This window comes from Dreissena polymorpha, chromosome 1, assembly GCF_020536995.1.
Source record: "Dreissena polymorpha isolate Duluth1 chromosome 1, UMN_Dpol_1.0, whole genome shotgun sequence".
Lineage (NCBI taxonomy): Eukaryota > Metazoa > Mollusca > Bivalvia > Myida > Dreissenidae > Dreissena > Dreissena polymorpha.
The window spans coordinates 10,556,848-10,575,650 of record NC_068355.1 but is presented as its reverse complement, the minus strand read 5'-3'; the positions used below and the strand labels follow the sequence as shown (position 1 = coordinate 10,575,650).

Here is an 18,803-nt window from a genome sequence, read left to right as displayed (position 1 = left end):
GATATCCTCAATAAAAACACGTTTCTTACGATTCTGCCCATATATATCTCCGCCAACATGGACTTTAAGAATGACTCCACTGTTAAGAATATTATTCAAAGTTTCATGATGCTGTATTTATCTCCTTATTTTAATAAATCACTAAAAGCAAAAACATTTACCCTCCCCGGTAAGTAAGTCCCTATGGATGTTTATTACGTTACATACTGTACGTAAATACTTGTGAATATCAGTAAAAAATATATAATTGTTATCACCGTCTATCACCACCACCGGATATAGATGACCAGCAAAGCGAAAGTAAACATCACGCAAGAGGTAGTGCTCGTGAAAAGAATAAGTTTAACCATTTTTATCGCGAACGTTTTCTAAAAATACTGTGTGACAAATTAATAGTGGACATATCAAACTTCTATCGTAAGTACCCGGTAGTTGGAGTTCTTTATTAATACATTCGAGCGCTGAAATAGATCAATCATCAGCTGCCTGGTAACCGAAAGTTAAGTTAATTGAGACATCTTTTTCCTTTTGTCCGAGGAAAGTATACTTATATAGAATAGAATTAAAAAAACTATCGGTTTTTGCAAGCTTCAGCCCAAAAATCTAGGTAGTATGCACATGTTTAGCTAAAATATAAATTTCGTTGTGTACGGCGGATAGAACCTGATGTGCACAGTGTATAGCAGAATAAAATAGTAAGTAATGAATTGTCACCGAAGGATACTTTCGAACAATTTTTAATACGAAAATCGTCAGGCTACTTATTCGAAGCGTCAATTAGCCTAATCGAGTTGCGTCATATGCGCACATACACCATTTCATTCAGAAAGCAAAGTTATCGGTCCGCTGTCCAAGTACAAATCTTAAGTATCGTCGGCCTCGATCGAAAGGGACGTACCTCCAGCTTCTCATACTGCATAAGCGTGGTAAAATGGGTTAAACAGTCAAATGAATTAACATTCAAGAGATTTTTTTCACTATACTAGTTATTTGATTATAATCAGTGTTCAGACTAGTGTTAAAATGCCAATACGCTGCAACTATTCGCCGTACATGACTTTAACTATTCACCGTTAAACGACTTTTGCCAATAACAACTATTCGCCGTACACTAAAGTTATTTTATTTTAATAGATTTCCACGAACAATCATCAAACCAAGACCAGAAATAGCGTTGAGATGGTATGTATTGCCTATAAGAATAGGAAATCAACTCCATACACGATGACAAACCATGTAATAAAGAAAAGCTGTTTCTTCGAGAACTACCGGTACCAAGCAGTCATACATTGGTGTAAATAACGCTTCATCAATACGAATTGCAATATAGATACACATTTTTAAACATATTAATCTTTCTGTTAGATGCCTAACACGCACTGGTTATCAGGAGCGCGTAATTATTAGATATTTTAGGTAAATACTCACTGCTGTCCATGGTTGGCTTGTTTACTTTCGATTCGAAGGTCATCTATTTCCGGTGGTGATGATAGACGGTGATTATGCATACTGTAGCTCTGCCATTTTTATGGCTGTTGTTTAGGAATAGGAAAGCATTTTAATTAAATGTTGATTATCAGTCATTTTTTTAGAATCAGCCAATAAACAATGTTAATAAAGTCCGCATATACAAATTAAGTGTTTATCACTTGATCAGCGACACAATTAATCTCTATAGGCAGACCAGAACTTTGCAACAAATAGCTTTCCAACATGTACGTTACACTGACCATTGTGAATGAATATTAACTTTTAAGTTGATTATCAGTAACAATGAACGCCTTTGTTTCTGTACTTTAAAATCCATCCACGGACTCTAGATGAGAGAATATACGCTCCGTGATACATCAAAGCGTATCAAACTTAATGTACTTTTTGCATTATAAAAATCGTCAAGAACAGAACACGATATAAATATATGAAATAATTTAGGACAACAATCTATGCTATTACATATCATCAGATAAAGCAGTCGATTAAAGACTGTGCTAGTTGTTTATCTATTAGTGAATGTAAGGAAAATTGTTCATTGTAAATATATTGGCTTATTCAGAAGAGAGATCCTTTTTTTGAAATGAACTGTTTAAAATCATCCAAACTGGTTTATATAATTAATTCCCTCAAGATCTTTCACAGAGTTTTTCCAATTATCTTATTTTCGTGATACCAAGAAAAAACGATGAATAAACAGTATTGACTTTGCCCAGATGCAACCCAAAGTCCTTAACGGTAAATATAATTCCATATCACAGGACCATTCAGACTTTAGAGCTATACATTATGTTTAATCCTAATAGTTTACGATGTAACTGATAAAGATTTTACAAATTAGACAGCGTTACAAACTCTTAAATATTTGATCTACTTTCACTAACGGTTATTACAAAAATAATAATTTCTTATTTTCTTGTTTAATTAAAATGTATACTTTTGTAAGGGTCTTTTTAATCTATTATCAACTCATAGTCTTTTGCAAACGTTTGCATGTTATTTTAAATATAATTGAAGTTTTAAAATCATCTGTTATAAACTAAATAAAAACGAGTCAGATTTTATTCTTTACAGACAGTTGAATTTCTCCACAAACTTCTCTTAAAACATTTGCATTGATAGCCTTTTCCAAAGTATTCATTTTTGGTCGCTTTTTGATTGAAGTGCAGGTATTCCATAAAGATGTTTTGGCATCCTTTCAATGTAAGATGCAAGAACGTTTGCAAAAACTTCTAGACATTTATCGATAAAAGTAATCCATGCTGCAACTTGTTTCCTGTAGGATGTGAGATATTGGTATAACAAGATAACATGCAACTTGAATTGATGCTCCTGTTTTTGCAAAGGTTTTTGTTTAAACTGATAAGATTTGAAGTTTTTTATTACAAAATCTCATGAATGTTTATAATATATTTAAATGTCTCCTTATTAACTGCATATGTTGTGATACAGACATGTCATTTTAGAAAATACTTTAAAATAGTTCAGTCTTTCTGTTTTGATTAGCCAAAGGTTATTTTCATGGCATTTCCCCAAAATACTAACCATATTACAACAATGCATTGTCCCTTTTTAGCTAATCTGAGCACAATGTGCCTTTTGTCTGTGCCTGGTAGGTTGTCCATAGTCAACATATGAATTGTTAACACTCTAGAGGCCACATGTATTATCCGATCTTCATAAAACTTAGTCAGAAGATTTGTCCTAATGATATACTGGAGTTCGAAACTAGGCCATATGAGGTCAAAAAGTATGTCACTAAACAGAAAAAGATTGTTAAAACTCTCAGAGTCACATTTATTGTCCAATCCTCATGAAACTTATTCAGAACATTTATCTTTCAATGATATTTCAGCTGATTTCAAAAATAGTTTTGGTTAGTTGAAAAACAAGGCCACTAGAGGGCAGAGCAGTTTTCTTTATATGTCCACAGTAAAACCTTTTTAACACTCTAGACTTAACATATATTTTCCAATCTTCATGTGTTCAAAAATGGTTCCAGTCAATTGAAAGAAAAATTACCATCTGGGGGTGGCGCAGTTTTACTCATAAGGCTATACACTCTAGAAGTCAAATTCCTAGTCCACATTTTTCATGAAACATGGTCAGAAAATGTTTTCTGATGACATCTGAGCCAAGTTTGAAAATGATTACAGTCTGTTGAAAAAGATATGAATTGGCCAGATCATTTTTTCTATATAATTTGCGATAGTTAAACCTTATTAACACTTTAGAAGTCACATATTTATGGTCTAATCTTCATGAAAGCTGATCAAAACATAAATTTTGACCCAATGAAATCTAAGCTGAGTTCAAAACTGGGTCATTTGAGAAAAAAACTAGGCCAATAGGTCAAATTAAAGAAAAAGCTTAGTAACATCAAAAAGTCAAAGTTCACATCAGAATAATTCCTTTGTTTCTCGGTTGAGAACCATGGCCCTTTTGTTCAAATAATATATAATGTACTGATGACCAGTGAGATAGAGAATAACAGGTTACTGTCCCATCGTTTTGTAATATATCAGGCGAGGCTTAGCATAATATAACGGCGAGGCTAGCCAAGCCGTTATTTTATTCGTGCCGAGCCTGATATATTACAAAACAATGGGACAGTAACCTGTTAGTCTGTTTATCATACCACATTTTCCTAAATATCTGCAAAACAATCCATTTTTTATATTTAAAATGTACGGATCCCCGCTGATTTTGCTGATCCGGCTTTTACACGTTGACATACATGTACTGTAGCAACGACGTTCGAATCGACGACACAAATATCCTGGTCTATCGTAAGTTCGTGGATATAACAATTAGAACAGTTTTATAAGTATGCCAATATTGCCGTAATTTTGAGTGATACCTTTTCTCACCTGAATGTGTATCTACTCATCGATAATCGCTTATTTTAAACATCGTATAAAGAATAACAGTTGTTTGCTCTACGAATGGGAAGAGTAAACCCGTTTTAATTATATTAAACGTCTTGAATTGGAGATCAGCAATGGACTGCAGCGACAAATTTAGTCGAAGAACAGACTTCACCAAATAGTTTGGAGTCGCCATATATGGCATTTTGGAGATGTGTATTGAAATTGACATTTTGATGATGGTGTCAATATTGACATAAGCGTGTGAAATCTTTCGTTTAAAAAGTTGAAGATTAGCATACAGTTATCATTTGTCTTGACTTTCTGTTCAATACTTGCGAGTGCAATGACTATATCGATATTTAACTTGAGATGTATTGTCCCATTGATGACGTCATTTAACTTCTGTAGTGCGGGCTGTGGTGATTTAAAAAAAATAAAACTTTTTTTGAGATTTTTTACTTTAAACTAGAATAAAATATGTATGTTCTTGGTATCAAATTGTTTGTTTTGTTGAATCTGATTCATGTTGATAGAAATTGTCGACTTTATCGCAAAATCCCACGTAACTCCAAACAATGACTGATATAAGAACTTCCTGTTGACCATGATATAAAAAATATATCAGGCAACGTTATAGATCTATCAGGCAGATCAATGAGGTGGTAGCTCTATGATATAATATATGGACAGCACTCAATGGAAAACAAGGCTTGGCGTATCAGTGTAAAGTCAAGCCTGTTCAATAAAGTGTAATCTGAGACGAAGCTTTTTGCACATATCGGATACCTTATCAGTACATGCTTCCCAAAGACATGAAATGAACCTACAAACAATCTTATTTAAAATGAGAATTTACAAGACGGTTATGTAATAAAAAATTCAACTGCATATAGGTTTATTTCATGTAAATGTCATTCCTAACTATTAATAAGGTTTGTATTACGCTATTGATTTTTTCGCATCCATTAAAAGTTTCCCGTGACAACTTTTGAAAAATGAGCCATTATGTTTATTATGTCGATATCTCCAAGGTCATGGTCATACATTGAGTTCAAAGGTCAAAAATGGCCATAAATGAGCTTGTCCGGGCCATAACTATGTCGTTCATTGTGAGATTTTAAAATCATTTTGCACATTTGTTCACCATAATTAGACGATGTGTCATTGGAAAGAATTACATCGATATCTGCAACGTCAAGGTCACACTGTGAGTTTAAAGGTCAAAATTGGCAATAAATGATCTTGTCTGGGCCATAACTATGTCATTCATTGTGAGATTTTAAAATAACTCTGTACTATTGTTCACAATCATTGCATGGTGTGTCATGCGAAAGAATTACGTCAATATCTCCAAGGTCAAGGTCACACTTTGAGTTCAAAGGTAAAAAATTGCCATAAATGATCTTGTCCGGGCCATAACTATGTCATTCATTGTGAGAATTAAAAATTACACGGTACATTTGTTCACAATTATTGGACGGTGTGTTATGCGAAAGAATTATGTCCATATCTCCATGGTTAAGGTCACATTTGGAGTTCAAAAGTCAAAAATGGCCATAAATGAGCTTGCCCAGGCCATAACTATGTCATTCATTGTGAGATTTTTAAAATGACTCTGAACAGTAATTTTGTTAAGTCATTGGACGGCATGTGATTCGAAAGCATTCGAGAGTTCAAAATGGCCATTAATGATAATGGCATAATAATTCTTAAAAATCGCCATAAATCAGCTTCTCTTGTTTTGTGAAGACAGCGTGCAAAATATTCTGTGTCAATGCAGCATGCGGGGTTATTTATCACGTTTGTGACAAAGTTCGAGTTATAATTTTTTTTATTGAAAACCTGGTTTTGTGAAATTTTTTGTCTCTTGTCCTAAGATTTAATTCATGTTGACTTTGAGGAATAACAGACTTGAAAACATTGGTGATTACGATGCGTACTAATATAACATTGGAATCTGGTAATATTGCAAGATACACAAGGCTGGGGGAGGGGCTAAAAAGAGATTCTCGTAAGATCATAAATTATTGTTTGAAAAATTAAGCACAGAACTGTTGAATGAGCTTACCAATTTTAATATCACATACAATAGTTAAACACTTAACTCATGGAAGACTGATGTTATCTTGGCACTAAGCGCAAACAGTGGTACAGTGCAAGTTTGCTGTATTGCCCTCATACCTGTAACATTTAAACCCAGCCATGCACTGAACCCATAGAATGTCTTGTAATTTTCAAGAGGTTAAGGATTGTTGGGCTGCAGGTATTAGTGATAGCTAGCAACCTAGCAGTACAACCTTGAGCAAGGGAAAGTAATTACTTTTCCATTCAAGGAACCCTGGTAAAGGGTAGAGACTTGTGGTTGTTTTTCGCTTTCCTGTGATGGCTGCACTATGAGTTATGTCACCGACATAACTATACACTTTGAGACTATTTTAGGTGAGTGAATATACTGGCAGACTCCGTAACTGCTTTGCGGGAAGCCTACAATCTTTAAGTCCTGCATTTGGTTGCACAAAGTGAAGGAATTGGTACTAAGAAATATGCTGAAGTCATGGTTTAAAATCTAGTTGGTTTCTATCTGTTACAGAGGTATAGCACAAGGAAACCAAGCAAAAACTCTCTTTTCCAATACTCACTAAATTCAATACTTACTAAACCAATACTCACTTTATTCAATACTCACTTATCCATTACTCACTAATCCATTACTCACTTATTTCAATACTTATTAATAGTTATGTACAAGTAGTAAACTCCTAGTCACTTGTCATTCTCTATCCATGCAGACAAGACGGCATTGCACCCAATTTTACCCAGAAGCCCATTATCAAACAGGAAGATGGTGGCAAGCGCATGTTGTTTGAGTGTCAGCTCACAGCAGATCCAGCCCCCACCATTTCCTGGTTCCGGGACAACACCCAGTTGTCTGCAAGCAGTAAGTTGCCATTGCGATAAAAACTGTTAAACAACTTCATTTTCTTATCAGGTTGTGTAGAAAGTTCATAGATGTCATTTTAGTAAACTGTAATACACAAAAAAGGAGCAGAAGATGGTATATGTATATATGTTATTTAATAAAACTGCATATTTAGGTTAAGATTTTGAACAAAGTAATATGGATTTCTTTTTTAGGGTTTATTAATATCTTACTAATTTTTAATGACAAAAGGACTATGTTTGAAAATCTATAACTTCAGAAATGCAGATATATGATAAAACATAAAAATTATGGACAATTTCTTACATGTTAATGGAATGATGATTTAAAATTTGTGTATCATGATATTATTATTCAACTAACAGAATTTAGTTTATCCAATATGAACCAAAAATTGTCTATGAATTTCAGGTAGACTAAAAATGGACACTAAGCAAAAGAGCCCAAAAGAATACATAATCACATTAGAAATAAGTGGAGTGTCACCTCAGGATGCTGGTAGTTACCGAGTGACTGCAAAAAACGCTCTGGGCGAAAGTAACGCTACTATTGGCCTTAACTTTGATGGTATGTTTGTATCTTATCTAAAGTTTGTATAGATATGCATAGCATGTTATGTAGACATCATTTTTTTCTTTGTAGGTCCATGTATGAAAGTGGGTTGCTTTTGAATTCAATATCAGTGAAGTAGTATATAATCATTGAATTGTTTATGTCTGCTTGCTGTTTATTTTGTGGTTGGATGTAATGTTTGTTGTTTTTAGCTCACCTGAGCACAATGTGCTCATGGTGAGCTTTCGTGATCGCCTTTTGTCCGTCGTGTGTGCGGAGTCAACATTTGCCTTGATAACACTCTTGAGGCCACATTTATAGTCTAATCTTAATGAAATTTGGTCATAAGATTGGTCTCAATGATATCTTGGATGAGTTCAAAAATGATTACGTTTGCTTGAAAAACATAGCTGCCAAGGGGCAAGGCATTTATCCTTATATGGATATATATGGATATTGTAAAACCTTGTTAACACTATAGAGGCCACATTTATTGTCCGATCTTTATGAAACTTGGTCAGAAGATTCATCCCAATACTATCTTGGACGAGTTAAAAAAAAGATGCCCTTTGGTTGAAAAACATGGCCGCCAGAGTGTCTGGCATTTTTCTTTATATGTCAATAGTTAAACCTTGTAAACACTCTAGAGGCAACACTTATTTTCCTATATTCATGAAACTTGGTCAGAAGATTTGTCCCAATGATATCTTGGATTTGTTGTAAAATTGTTCTGGTTGCTTGTAAAACATGGCCACTGGCCCAGGGGGCAGGGAATTTTCCTTTATATGGATACATGTATATATGGCTTTATTAAAACCTTGTTGACATTCTAGAGGCCACATTTATTGTCCGATCTTCATGACACTAAGTCAGAAGATTTGTCCTAAATATATCTTGGATGAGTTCGAAAATGGTTCCGGGAAGTGGAAAAACATGGCCGCCAAGGGGGCATTGCATTTTTCCTTATATAATACATGGCTAAAAGTGTTACGTTTTTTCCGGAAGTTCCGGCTTTTTTTTAAGCCCCGGAGGTCGATCTCTCAATTCGTCCAGAATCGATGAGAAAGTTGGGAGGGGGGGGGGGGGGTAGGGGTGGGTGGTCCGCGAATATTTCCAATCGAAACCGAGATCTAAAGAATCTTTAAAAACGTATCTACATGTATAACACGCGTGCGAACTGGAATCAATAGCCATGGTCACAATAGGGGCCAGTTAAACAGATAAGTGATAATAAACTCCTACCCTTGCACCCGTATGTCAATTTATGCAAATGGTGGAAGTCCCTTGGACGTCCGATAATCCGCATGTACTCTATTTTCTAATACACAGCACGTACAAATGTTAACAGTAAATCGGGTTATTCAGACCGTTAACTCCGCCTAAGAGGTACTGTTTTAAATGAAATTCTCAGCGAGTGGCCAATATTGATTTTTCCAGCTGTCAATCAAATTCTTCTTGGTAAGCCCATCAGCCAATCAGGGCTCAGGCAGCCGAATACACGCCGACCCCACGTGAAGCTGTATACAATAATATTAGCGACCCCTGTGCTACGAAGTTTTTATTCAGCAATCAAATATTTAAGTTCACGCTTTCCCCGAGGAAGAATGACGTTATGTTGTTCATGAAGTCTAATTTTCGCATTTTTTCCATTTGTACACGAAAAACACGAGAAATGTTTATTTGTTGCCAGATTTTTCTTAAATTTCCGTGAATTATACAATCTGGAAATGATTTCGGATAACTCGTTTAATTTTACGCATTTGAAAATACTAAAATTGATTAATGTATTTTGTTATATCAATGGCCGTAACACATATTGCAATAAATAGTTAAATAACGTGTTTTGAGATTGCCAAGCTATGCATATATATTGGTATACGCACAGGGACATTTAATAAAAATTCTCTACATATTACAAATATATATACAACAAGGGATACAACTGTAAAATTTCCAGCACAACACCATCATCTGAACAAAAGCAAAATAATTGCTTCCAACAGCAATAGTTGCACCAAATAAACAATATAACAATAGCCAAGACATTTACCTTTCAGAATATAACTATCTTTATAGCAGTCAATGCGTAAATAGTTTTCTTTGAAACGGAAGTTTCATAAAAAAACTGTACAATTTTCGAACTCGGACAAAAGTGTGCACAACCACTTTGACATATTTTGTTCCATAATTTAATAATACTGAGCAGTTCAGCAAATTTTACCTTGTTTTATAATCCAAATATAACTTATGAATCAAAGTAGACAACTTTTATGATGGCATGTAACTGCATATGTGTAAAAACACCGTAAATCTTAAATTGTTTACATTATCTACAATCTTAAAGCATGTGTACATGCAAGTTTTTAAGAAGTGTAACACGCAACGTGATCGGTTAGCTGTTTCCTGCAGTGGAGAATTAACCAATCAAATCGCATGTTTGAAATACATGAAGTGTAATATCTAAAATAAAAGTAGACTATTGTTATTGTGACATTGAAGTGTTTTTATACGAATTTCGAGCAAAATATCAAAATTAATTGTAATTATGTTATATTAAACTATAAACAGAAACAAGCAAATGAATACGTACGTTCAAAAGGGGTTAGTTTTAAAGGAATATGGAAATTACAACTAGAATTATCAGTTTTCAGTTGTGCACACTTGTGTCGCAGTTAGGATTTTTGAGCTTTTTTGCATGAAAGGTATCGTTTTAATTTAATGAATGATCGTAGTTTATTGCAAAGTTTATTACTTTCTGTAAGATAAATGTCTCTGCTGTTGGTAAACCGTTTATTTTGTATAATTAATGCTTTTGGAAGAGATTTTTTTGCTTTTGTTCAGACCATGGTGTTGTGCAGGAAATTTTACAGTTGTATCCCTTGTATACTGTTATATAGCATGTAGGTTTTTTTCTTAAAGATCCCTGTGGGTATACGTGCATGAATGACCTGACAAGTTATATCGCGATTCGGAATGAAGTGTACTCCGTAAAATTTAAAGAAAGCCGCGTATTTATTCTCCGAAATTCGATTTCACTAAGGCAAACTTTTCTGAAAGGAGGTACATGTAACATTTTAAATTCAGTCGTTGATAAGTCGTCATTACTAAATAAGAACAGTGCTCTATGCGCTCAAATCGCGTCACGTGATTAATGCATGTTCAATGGCAATTCCCCCACAATTCAATTTTTATATTCACTTGTGTAAAATGGCGGACGTCAATATTGGCCGTATTTTGGTTTTGAAAATAGAAATCGTAATAATACTGGATTATCGGGTAATGGATAGAGTTGAAACATGTACCTGTATTAAACTTCTGAAATAAAAGTAGGACTTCAAAATGTATGTCTGGGACGTCCAAAATTTTAGACTTGGAAGTCAGGACTTCCAACTTATATCCTCGAGTGCCCAATTTCGACGCATGAAAGCAGTTTGTTGAAGTTTTGTTGCTCAATATAGGGATTTATGTAATTAATTTTGTTATTTCATTACACATTTACCTTTTATTTACACATTTTAAATTCAATTGCTTGTGTAATCAACAAAAATTCGTTGAAAACATAATGACCCAAGTCTAGGTAACGGCGGCCATATTTGTTGAGTGCCCAAAACGACGCATCTGATTGGTTACCTGATTGGTTACCCGATTGCAATGTAAATATCACTCCTGTGGAAACTGAATGCATAAAATATTAACTTTGTTGTACTTAAATTTGTATCACTGTAAAAGCATTATGGAACTGAAATTAATTAAATCAATTAAGGTTTTTAAATTTGGGATGCCACACTTTCTGGCAGTGGTTAATAGGGGACCCTGTCAGAAACCCCTTGTCATAAGCTGTGTTTATGGAAGTAGGTGAATATAACATGTACTTCTATTGTGGACCCTACAATTATAATTTAGAAAATGAAAATAAGGAATAAACATAATATGCAATTACCAACATAAACACTTGCTACAAGCCATGTAATTAATATTGTATTACAGCATAACCAAAAACATATCCGGACTTCAAATCAAAGTTTACGCGTACACCTTTTTCATAGTGAAAATTAATCTATTTATACGATGTTTTGTCAAATGGCAGTCACGTGACTAATGAATGAAATAGTGAAATCAACCATATCTACCTTTTAACCCGCTATTTTCCACATAACAAACAACAACTATAGTAAATTGTGCGTAGTGCATTGTGTACACACCGGTCTTACTGTAAGTCAAGTAATCGTGCTTCTGAAAAACGCTATCAGTCTTAATAGAGATTCAAAATCGCATTTAAACATACTAAATAACATTTCTTTAAACAACATTCCATTTTAAACACATATTTAACACCGTTTTTCTCAATATAGAAAACTATTCATTCCTACGCGGAATTATTTTGGCGGAAGCACAAATCCCCAAATCAGGGGAATGTGATGCGTCCTAGCATAGAGGTGACAATAACGAAGTGACGTCACCATCTATGTATAGAATGGTGCGTAGTGTACCATGTGCTATTGTATGACGTCAACGGATGTCGCTTATGTATCAAACAGACTCAAAACAAAAATCGCGTCGAATTAGGGCAGCGTCGATTCGGGTCACTCAAGGAAAGCCACAGGCAGCAGTATCATAAATTTGCCCCCCCCCCCCCAGGGACCCTACCCACATTCCCCACCCCCAAGCTTACCCCATGGGTTCCAGATTGTTAAATGTACACCTATTGTGTATGGTTTGACTTTTCAACAACGAATATTGACAAAAATACATAGTTTGAAAAAATAACCCTCGTATAGGTATTATATATATATATAAAGTTTCTATCATTAGGGTGTGGTTATAGTGTATAGTGAAATGTGTTCCAACAATCCATAAAGTGATGCGTGTCTTCACCAAGCAATATCGTTGTGTTTTTATAATAAAAAAAAGCGATATGAGTAAATTTTCCATCAATTGGTTTAGATTTGAATTATTTGAATTTTTACCTTTAAATATTTGTTTTTGGTAAAACGTAAGCTTATGAAGACAAGAAACAAGAAATGGTCTGCAGCTGTATAAACTATGCACTATGGTGTATAAGATATGATTTTTTCTCACTCATTCTAAATTCTAATATTAATTTCTGGACTTAATTTTTGTTCCATATTTAAAGCCAGGATAGTGCATTTCTGGCCATCTAAAATCAATGCTATTTTCCAGGACCTGACCGTGGGCCTTCTAGCCACCTGGCCCCCAGGTTTTTTTTCAGGCTTTTTCAACCTTCCTCACTTTTAGCTATGTATATATCTATTGTAAAACCTTTTTAACACTCTAGACGCCACATTTATTGTCCGATCATCAAAAAACTTGGTTAGAAGATTTGTCCCAATGATATCTTGGACAAGTTCGAAAATGGTTCCAGTTGCTTGAAAAACATGGCCACCAGGGGGCGGGGCATTTTTCCTTATATGGCTTCATGAATCTTCATGAAACTTAGTCAGAATATTTGTTTAAATAATATCTTGGATGTGTATGTAAATGGTTCTGGTCTGTTGAAAAACATGGCTGCCATGGCTGCCAGGGGAGGGACTTTTAGCCTTTCAGGCCCTCTTGTTTGATCCATACTGTCAATTGAAGATAAAACCATACATTAAACTTTCCATCATTTCATGTGGACAATATTAAAGTTTGCTGAAATATGGATACCTTTTTAATCCATACAATTTGTTTCATGCCTGTTTGACATATCTGTGTAACTTAATATATTTTTATCATGATTTTCATCAGGGTTTGAAGTGATTTTTATAAGTAGAAATATGGCAATATGTCATTGGCTTCATAGTAACAAAAAGATACATTTGTTGGTTATTATTAAAACACCATAAATAAAGGAAACTTAAATTTCATGCCATTTAGTGACAGAATAAGGTTAATATTGAATGGTCAATAATGAAGCTACTTCCCATTTCTTATTTGTAATAATTTTGTGAAATACTATGTGAATTAAATTACTAACCGTTTATACAGAAGTGTTTGTTGGCAATAACATACAAAATTAATCTGTACGATGCGTATCATTTACTTATGATAAGAATATGCAGGAGTCTGGGAAGATGGGGCTAAATACATGTGTGCAAAGTATTGTACCAGATGAGCCTGTGCATTGGCATGTTACATTACGCCCGTTATTCCCATGGACTGACTCAAATATATTGTCTCTTAGTTGATCCACTCATGGAAATTCTCAATTCATAAAGTAGAATACGGTACACTTTTGCACTGAAAACAACAACCTCTTTTGACAGCATGTACATTACTTTATATTGGATTTCTTCATAAAACCCATTATATATCGGTATCCATTGGGGACCGAAGGTGTTCATTACTGACATTTTACCTATACATAACATTTTTGTGATTCAGCACTCTTGTGTTTGTTATGATAAAAATGATGTATAAAAGACTACTGCACAGATTTTGTTGTTTTTGTGGAACAAGCTTTAGTTGTAGAAGCATCTGTATATGTATTTTTGTTGGTCTTGTTAAACTAAGTGAATGCCTTTTGTGTATATATTTGTATTTGTCAGTTCTTATGTTTGGATTTTGTTTGTGTGAATTGTTTAGTCTCGCAAGAAAAAGGCGCACCACCGAATTTCGTTCAAAAACCGTTGATTCGCCAAGTGGACAAGAGCATAATCATTGAATGCAAGCTCTCGTGCGATCCAGCCCCCAATGTCAGCTGGATGCTCAACGATGCACAAATCTCTTCGGGAGGGCGTTTCACAATTTCCCAAACAATCGCCGATAACGTTTATCTCCTTTCGTTGGAGATTACGGACATCGGTATCCAAGATGGTGGGACATATAAAGTTCTCGCACAAAATGCCCGTGGCGAGGCAGTAGCCACAATAAATTTAAACCTTGAAGGTATTCTTACAACCCTCCCCCTCAACATTCCCTTTTCTTTCCCCCCAAAAAAAATTCTAAAAGCTGTGGAATCGGCTTTTACCTTTGAGAAATGCAATAATTTTTACCCAGCCTTAAGTTTTAGTTTGCTTTTTTACACCCAATTATGGACCTATAAAACAATCCTGCATTCTATTAAGTTATGTTTCTTAATAAATACCCTTAAACTTCCTACCTTCAGTTTTGTTTAAACCTATTTATTTTACTTTTTTGCATTGAAACCTATGGCTAATTAAAACTTTCTTGAGTCAATTTCCTCGATCAAACCAGAACTTCACATCTTTTGGGAGATCTAAAGAGCGCTCTTATAGTGGGGTTTGAACTCCAGGTGGCTAGGCATACACCATTTCTGATGCGCCACAGCCAGCTCCCTTTTCATTTTAGTTTACATAATTAAAGCTTAAATACATAGTTTGTGATGAGGACTTGGTTTAGACAAAAATATACATTTTGAATAAATAGCAACAATATATATGGAACCATGTCTCTGTAAATAACACTTATGGCAAACCTGGAGCTAATCATGAAATTGAATCAGAAGTGTATCAACATTTTAACAGTACAAGAACATGCAACCTGTGGGTCAGGGAATATGGCTTCTTTATAGGCTGAGAAGCCCAGTTTTGTTCAAAGACATGCTGACATTAATAGGCCATTATGATAAGGATAATCATGGTAGCTTGATGCATGTTTTGGGTGAAAACAAGCTCCCTGGTGAACTGATGAAAATTAACAGTAATCAGGGAAAAAAATATTGTCTCATGTTTGTATTTCCTGTTTTTGCAGTATAAAAAGGCTTATCAATATTTACTGTTTCAGTTCAAGTTTTGGAACTTGATTTGCTGTGTTGAAAAAGAAAAGAAAACTGTGCATGAAATGTTTTTGCATGTCTAATTAAAAAATATTGCCTATTCTTGATTCTTCTTAAATAACATGTATTTTGTTTTTTGTGTTTAAATAAAATTAAATATTATTCTGTATATCTATTTTATAATTATGTGTTTTTCTTAAGAATTTATAGTGTAGAAGTATATTTGTTGACAATTTTTCTCAATATTAAAATTTTAGTTTTCCTAGTTTAGTATTAATTTGTAAAATTATTTCAAATATATGCAATTATTCTCTGTTTACATATCTGATATCACGCAATTAATACTCCTTTGATGTTTCTTTTCACAGGTAAAAAGGCTCAGTAAGTATTCCTTTGATCTTATCTCACACATTTAATGAAAAATATGAAAATAAAAATTCTCAAGTGTCACGTGGGTATTTAGTGTAAATAATTCACATTTTCATTTTCTTACCTATGCTTTTTGGTTATTTGAATACTTATTAGCACAATCATAAATGCGTTTCCATTTGTATATAAATGCTATAAAGCATAGATATATGCTATTAATTTAATACATACCGGGTAGTCTTACGAGTTCCATACCATTATTACAGTTTCAATGTTGCCTTGATTGTATTTTAAGGGCTTTTTCACTCGTTAAAAATGGAATAAAAATAAGCATTAATCTTTCCATGAACCTAGCAATAATCAACAAAATTTAATGACGAAAGCATTCTAAGAACTTCCTGATTATAATTAACATTTTCCCACTTATATAAGAGCCAAAGTGAAAATGTGCAAACAGAATAAAACCAGAACAGCCTGCAAGTAACTCAAGATGCAAACAAGGATGTACCAATTGTAGTTTCATGTAGATAATTATGGTTGCTAATAATGGTAATTTGTGTTTTTAAACAAAAATTGGTCAGCTTGGTTTGTACCCCCAGAGAGGTGAGATTTCCAACAATGGAACAAAATCCTATTCAATGATATATCAATTTACAATTATAAAATATATCCACCGGTAGGAGAGAAAATCCTTATTATTCAATCTATTCCTTTGAAAACAGCATTGGGAACCAATTGCAAATCACTGAGTAACACAAAAATTGCTCCAGACAATACAAAAACCTAAAATACGGCATAAGCAAGAAAAACAACAAGGGTTTGATTCTGCCTTGGAAAGGTCTATGAAAAGCTCTCAGTCTTTCCAGTTTTGTAAAGATCAAAATCATACACTGATCCCAGAATTACTCACTTAAATTGCACATGCATCCATTTGACATCATTATTTAAGTTATTTTCTTTTTTTAATAAATCATTTCATTTTAATGATAATGTTTTTCTCAGGGTGCCAACAGGCAAAGCGCCTCACTTTCTGTCGAAGCCAACAATTAAACAACAAGCGAACCTCCTTGTGATGACCTGCATTCTCGAGGCCAAGCCTGCCCCATTGATCAAGTGGTTCCGAGAAACACAGGCACTGACAGATGGAGGCCGTTACAGCATCAAACTGGAAAACGACGGGACTAAACCTGATAATTTCATCGCTACGCTGCAGATAAAAGTAAGAAAATATTTCGTGTTGCAATAATCATTTAAGCTTATGCTGTTAAATTACGCTATTGTATCAAACAATAAGACTATGATGGCCTTAAAGAACTCTCCTGAGTGTTAGGTAACAAATGTTCAATACTTGACCTAGCCACCTAGTTCTTGACCCTACTTTGCAGATTTTGAAACCAGGCCATGGTATGATCAACATTAACACGAATTTTCATCAAGATTGACGCATAAATGTGGCCCCTGCGTGCTTACAAAGATTTTATAAGATTTGAGTCTTTTACTGAAGTTTTGATCCCACTTGACTGGACTCACTGTAAAACTTTGCCTAGAAATTGTCTTGATAATCATGTTGACAAAGTGTCATCAAAATCCTGTGAAATTGTGGGCTCTAGAGTGGTAAGGAGGTGAAAGTTGTCACTTAGTGAAGCTGGGCTAACCACAATAGAACTCTTTGTGGTTGTTTGAGGTACAGAAGTCTACAAACTAGTTTGTTCAAGTTTGTTAAAAAAAGGCAGGTAAAGTTAACCATTTAGAGCTACTTTTTGCTAAAATGGTGCACCACTTTACTTAAAAGCTACATTTAATCTTAACTTCAAAGGACAATCCCCCATAGAGGAGGAATTATTGTTAAGTTGTTTATCCCCCTATTTACCTCAATTCTTATCTATCTATTTCCTCCTCTCCTTGCCAAAGAATGCACACAAAGATGTCGGCTATTTTAGTAATGGAATCTTTGGCGTGTTTCAAACACAGGATTTGATTAAGATATTTTGAAATATATCCCTTATTTATTGGCCTATTGGTTACAATTCATGTCAAAGATTTTTTTGGTTTCTGGATTCAATTATCTGAATCTTAAATTAAAAGATGCATTTTGAGATTGAATTTTAAAATTATCCTATTGGCTAAGGTTTATTCCAAATAACCAATTACAAATATTATATGGGTACTTAGAAAAAAACAGTAAAATATGTAATATGGCCCCCTTGGTGCAAAAAGGCACCATGTGACATTGAAATTTTAAGTCGCATGGTATCTTTTTGAAACAATAGAGTTAAATATGTGTATGTAATAAACTACAAATAATAATATAAATGACAGCACCTTTACAGATAAATTGAGCAGATTTTCATGAAAGTATTGCAGTCATTTTTGTATTTAATTATTTTGAACATTTTTTTACATTTTAATACTACCTGACTATAAACATGTTAGTTATTGAATACTCTCACAAATAAATTGCTGTTTTGTATCTCCAGTGTTTTTTGTTATGACATAATTCAATGTTTTGTGTGATTTATTTATTCCACTATTTTAATAACTTTAATAATGTATGGACGTTGAAGGACAAATCTCAGGATTAACATAGATAATTTTCACTTATCTCAAAACACTAACAGGATAGTATTGTTGAGTGTTCACTGAATTGATGGATCCAGGATAATAGGCAATTTGTCTTAGAAATTTTAAACTCCACCACTGCCTCTGTTAAATAGTAATAATTTCTCAACATCCAAAATCACTGACATAAAACTAATTTGCGCTCTGGTATTAATTAATTGAATCACTTAATGTGTGATTTTCATAAGTGATGATTGGCTTGTATTGTAAAATAATTTAATAT

The 18,803-nt window shown here is 34.0% G+C and overlaps 1 protein-coding gene across 1 annotated transcript in view; it reads left to right on the top strand.

Annotated features, from left to right (window-relative positions):
• The window catches only part of LOC127870931 (twitchin-like), a 229,367-nt gene that overhangs the window by 28,771 nt on the left and 181,793 nt on the right, over nt 1–18,803 (top strand). Inside the window, 5 exon segments of the mRNA XM_052413522.1 lie at nt 7,151–7,299; nt 7,714–7,869; nt 14,440–14,742; nt 15,961–15,973; nt 16,964–17,180. Coding sequence (XP_052269482.1) covers nt 7,151–7,299; nt 7,714–7,869; nt 14,440–14,742; nt 15,961–15,973; nt 16,964–17,180 — 838 coding nt within the window.